At 34.1% G+C, this 5339-nt stretch overlaps 1 protein-coding gene across 1 annotated transcript; it reads left to right on the forward strand.

Moving 5' to 3' along the window:
• Positions 1-3098: 3098 nt before the first annotated feature.
• Positions 3099-4951, forward strand: LOC131657893 (uncharacterized). The gene is made up of 3 exons (XM_058927244.1): positions 3099-3581; positions 3667-4562; positions 4705-4951. The coding sequence occupies exons 1-3, from the start codon at positions 3099-3101 to the stop codon at positions 4949-4951; spliced, it is 1626 nt and encodes a 541-aa protein (XP_058783227.1).
• Positions 4952-5339: the final 388 nt, after the last annotated feature.

Consider the following 5339-nt stretch of genomic DNA (forward strand, 5'->3'; position numbering starts at 1 on the left):
TTAGTCTCCTTTCTGGTAAGTATTTACTCCTTCTTTTCAAAACCAGTGTTATTTTTATTTTATCAGTAGTTTTGAAAAACAAACATTTTTAAACGTACAAAAGTGTTTTTTTTAAATAATAAAAAGTTTCTACATATTATTTGTTGAGTATTATTCATAATGTCTGACTGATGGATGATTGCAGAGATGATGGCACAAATATTAGGAAGTCCATGCATTGATGATGAATGCAAATTGTTTTGTCTTTCTGCAGGTTGTATAGATGGTTATTGCTTATCTCGTTTCAACTGCATATGCGTGACCCGTTACAGTGTTAATTGAACATACAACCTTATTTTATTTATATTATCTCTAGACTTTGCCGTTTATATTTATTTGATTTTGTTATGGGGTTTATCTAGACCCTTTAATTATAATCACATGTGCGTCTCATTTTATTTCTATTAGTCTTAATATATTTTCAATTAAATAGTGAAATTTTTTATTTTATTTCTTAATTAGATACATTTATTATTAAACCCCAAAAAAATTGATCTGTAGTGACACAGACAAAATCCGTTACTATATGTCTATTTCCGCTTCTAAAAGCTGATTTGATAATCACCGAGAGACAATTTTTTCTAAATTTCTTTTCAAAAAATTTTAACTTTTTTTTTCCAAAATTTTAGTCCGTATAAATTTGGGATCAATTTTTAGTGACATGACATTAATAATGATGAAGTGTCATAGCCACCTAGACCATATTTAAATTAAAATCATTTTATTAATATAACTAATGTTAAACAAATTATTTTTCAATTAATAATAATATTTTATCATAATTAATAATGTTTAGATTAATAATAATGATAATATTTATTTCATTAATGATAAACAAATTACTTTTCAATTAATACTAATAATATTGGTAAATTAATAATATTTTATTAATGTTCCTCATAATAACCAAGAGGATTTTTCAATAGAGCCATGAATCTCTTAGCCACCACGCGAATTTCCAATTTTACCTCCACCTTCCGTAGATACACATTCGGAAAGACCCTTATTTTGTAAAAAAAATTGTCTCATTTTGTAGATGCATATACGGAAGCGTTAAAAACATAGTGAAACTTGAGATTTTCCCAATTAATTGGGAAAATCTCAAGTTTCACTGTGTCTTAAGACTTCCGTTGATGCAATGAACTTAATTAATTTGGAATTTTCCCAATCAATTGGGAAATACTCTTTCGTAAATGTGCATCTACGGAAGCTTCTGTATAACAAAAAAAATATTTTCGGAGATGGATATATGTAAACGGAAAGATAATTTTGTCAATTCGATAGTGTGTAAGAGATGTATGGAGTAAACTAAGAAATTCTCATAACCAATGCTCATCTTGTTGATCAACAATGCATAAAAAAACTCACAAAAAACAGAAAATCAAACAACTTTGAAAATCAAAAAACACTAATTTATTAATCCCCTCTCACTCTCTCTCCCTCCATAGCACAAAAAAAACTCAAAAAACTAGAAAAATTGATCCTAGCCATTATTTAACTACTTAACGAACACCAAAATTAAAAATATTACTCCAATTATTTTGGTGAAGCATCTTAATCCACAAAAGACATTTAGAAGAAAAAAAATTAACATCAACAACAAACAATATCAAGTCTACATCGATCTAACTCTTCTTCCATCTCCACCCTTCAATTCTTTTGTAACCTGTTCGTGAAACAACCCCAACCTTCAATTCTTTAAAACTTCTCTTCTGCGAGCATGCCATAACCTAGAAAAAAAAAATTCTATGAGACATGCTGTTATGAATTTTTAATTAAAAAACTGCATAACATAGAAAAAATCAAAATTTTTAGATATGAATTTTATGAGACATGCTATATATATACACCAAAGTTTAACACTTACATGTTTACACCGTAAATTTATACACTATTTTAAATATTTTAAATGTAACACACATATCAATACAGAAAATAATAATAAAATAAAGGAAAAAACTTATTTGTATTGCAGATGTCAAATTGGATGTAAAAATAATATTTCTAGAATTTTATTTCAACTTCTTCAAGGAAAAATAGGGATTTAAGAAGATCTATATGTCTTTTTTAACCGATGGTTTTCGAATTTGAGACACTTTCAAGTTGAAAGAAAATGAAAATGAATAGATTGCTATGCATTTTTCTGGAACAATAAATTTAAGATTTTAATATAGAAATAATTTAACTATTGTTTATCTTTTAATTTAGGCCTAATGCATTCTTTAGTTGGTAACTTAATTTAATATTTCACTTTAATTTTTTAATTAAAAAATATTACATACTAACCATTAAAAACAATTCTTTTACATAAAATAGTCATTGCCGTTAATGTTTCTTAAAAAAATTAGCTTGGACTACGTGACAATCTTTAAATTTGACATGGATTTTTTAAACTTATTACTTAACTTATTTTTAATTTTAGGCTTAATTAATGTCGAAGTCTTTAAATTAATTTTATATTTTACTTTAGTCGCTTATCTAATAAATATTATATTTTAATCTCTTAAAAATGGTTCTCTTAGCCAATTTAATCCTTTCTGTTAAATTATGAGAAAAAACATTAACTATCAATGATGTGGCATGACAACAAAGCAATGGTTAAAAAGCTGAGTAGGCATATGTATTAAAAAAATGATGTTCTGTTTAAATTGGAGGGATTTGTTTTCCGAAAGTTAAAAACCCTTGTATAATGTTAATAACGTGTAAAAAAATAGCAATTCTTCTGCATTCGTACATAAAAATTCACTAAAATATCATTCATCCTGGATCTCATTCAGCCTGATCCTCATTGGTTTAACATCTATTGAATGAACAATCTCTTTAATTGGTGCACGCTGCATGAGAAAATTAAAATCAAGCCTAAAATCTTTGTAAAATATAAATTCTACTTAAAAATTAACTAGAACAAACATAAATGCAAAAACTAAAGCTTAGAGAGAGGGGAGAGTTTCTCTCTCTAGTTTTTCAAGGGGGAGATGCAATGGACTGAAGTGAAGAGGAAGTCTTTCAAGAACGGCCATTCTAGGTGGGATGTTTTTCCCAGGAATTGGAGACCGAGGATGGATGAAGGGAACAAGGTGATTTCGGTGTTTTGCTCTAACTTCTCTGATAGAGTGAAGGCGGAAGATTTGTTTGCTCTGTTCGGGTGCGTCGGCAAATGTGTGGATGTGGCCATTTCTCCCAGGAGGAACAAGTGGGGGAAGCGGTTTGGCTTTGGTAGTTTCAGGGAAGATGGTGACGCGAGGTTGCTTGTTGTGAGATTGGATGCCATTCAGATTGATGGTGTGAAAATTTATGCTAATATTCCTAGGTTTGAGACGAAGGAGGCGGAAAGAGTGAAGGTGTTTGGTGGCTCTTGTGCCGCGGAACCTAGGGGTGTCTCGGAGGGGTTTGTGGCGAAGAAGAGTTTTGCAGGAGGTGCTTCTCTTAGGAACGATGGTGGTAGGACTATTGCAGAGGTGGTTGCGGATCAGAGGGAGGTGGTTGTTGCTCGAAAATGTGATTTTGAGTATAAGACTGATCCAGGAGTTAAGGCATTATTGGTGAAAGCTTTTGTGGGTGTCGTATCTAATCCGGGTACCTCCTACAATATTCAAGATCATTTTATTTTCTGAAGGTTATTTTCAGATCAAAATCACTCCTTTGGGGGCGAATTTGTGTTTACTAGAAGAAGAGGAGGAAGGAGATATAGAGGCTCTGATCAAGGAAGCGGAATCATGGTGGAAACAATGGTTTGACAGTATTAGACCGTGGAATGAGTTAGATGTGGATTCAGAAAGGAGAATGTGGATTCGTTTCTTCGGTCTTCCGTGCCACACTTGGAGGGTGGATTTCTTTGAGAAGCTTGTTCAGTCTTTTGGGACGTACATTTGTTCAGATGAGTTAGTCACAGAGAGAAGCGGTATGGAAGTGGCCCGTGTGCTGGTCTGTATTCCAGTCGATTTCATGGTGCCGATTTTTGTAAATGTTAAGGTGGATGGGGTGGATTTCAGGTTGAGATCGAGAAAAGAATATACTTCTCTTTGTAAGGTAGCAAGAAAGGAGGTGCAGGCGGAGGATTCCGAGTCCGAAGACTCTGTTTCGGTGGGGGATGTTTTAAGGTGTTCAGATGGTTTCTATGAAGAGGATGCGATGTGCAGAGAGTCTTCATTCAAGGAGGTGGTGGAGGAAGATGGGGCATTGCTTCCAGATGGAGACGTGGAAGAACCTGTGGAGAATCCAGCGGTCAATGAGACTGTTGGTATACCTAGGCAGGGTAAGGTCACATCTCAAAAGGTGATAATTAGAAAGGAGCCTTTTTCTTTTGATCAGGCTATTGTAGCAGCAAAAGGGAAAGTTTGTTTATCAAATTCTAGCACGGGTATTAAGGAAACAGAAGAGTACGTGGCATTTGTGGAGGGGAGTGGCGTAAAAGGGTTTGAGACCACAGATGTTTTAAGCAAGGGGCTCACTAGTGAGGAGGTGGCTGGAAAGAGAATAAAAAGAGTTAAATTCAAAAAAGTGGGGTGTAAAAGTGGGCCAAAGTGTGTTAGTAAAAAAAGCCCAAATCGTTATTAAAGGCCCATTGCAATAGAGGGAAGGCATGGGACGGATAAGAAAAGAGGGGACAGTTGGTATCAGATCCTATTTCTCCATTTTCTGCAGAAAACGGAAACAGCGATAAAGAGGGAGTTTGGCTCATAAAGATGCGGCTTATGGTGGGCAATCGGAAGAGTCGTTAATCCTAAGAAACAATAGCAGGTTGAAGGAGAACTTTGGTTATAATGCCGGGAAAAAATTATGGAAGCTTTTATCAGACTTGGGAGTGGAGAAACCAGGAGCAGAAGATTGTGTCGTGGAGCTTGATCATATGGAGATTGAGGAGAGAAACTGTGCGGAGGCAAGGATGGAGAACAAAATTATGCTTAAATGATAGTTGAAACTCTGAATATCAGGGGGGGAGGCAACAGTGCAAAAAAAAAGAAGAATTAACCACATCATCTCTAGAGGTAATCCTGATCTTTTCTTTATTCAAGAAACAAAAATGGAGCATATCTCTTGTTCTATGGCTGGGAGTTTTTGGAAGACCGGTGGTGTTGATTTTTCTTTTATCCCGTCATTAGGGGCTTCTGGGGGAATCTTGACCTTATGGAACACAAATACTGTGAAGGCTATTTTCAATTTCGGTGGAAGGGGGTTTCTGGGAATGAAGATTTTGTGGAAGGGGAGTTATTTCTATGTTGTCAATGTTTACTCTCCTATCTCCCGGGAATAAAAGAGAACATTGTGGGATAAAATTTTAAGTTTGAAATCTAGATTTA

Source organism: Vicia villosa, linkage group LG3, assembly GCF_029867415.1.
Source record: "Vicia villosa cultivar HV-30 ecotype Madison, WI linkage group LG3, Vvil1.0, whole genome shotgun sequence".
NCBI classification, from domain to species: Eukaryota; Viridiplantae; Streptophyta; class Magnoliopsida; order Fabales; family Fabaceae; genus Vicia; species Vicia villosa.

Excerpts from the sequence above, each read along its gene's own strand:
- LOC131657893 (XM_058927244.1), top strand. The coding sequence starts at position 3,099 with ATGGATGAAGGGAACAAGGTGATTTCGGTGTTTTGCTCTAACTTCTCT. Across the intron at positions 3,582-3,666 it reads CAGGAGTTAAGGCATTATTG|ATCAAAATCACTCCTTTGGG; the intron begins GTGAAAGCTTTT and ends GGTTATTTTCAG. Across the intron at positions 4,563-4,704 it reads GGGTGTAAAAGTGGGCCAAA|AGGGAGTTTGGCTCATAAAG; the intron begins GTGTGTTAGTAA and ends ACAGCGATAAAG.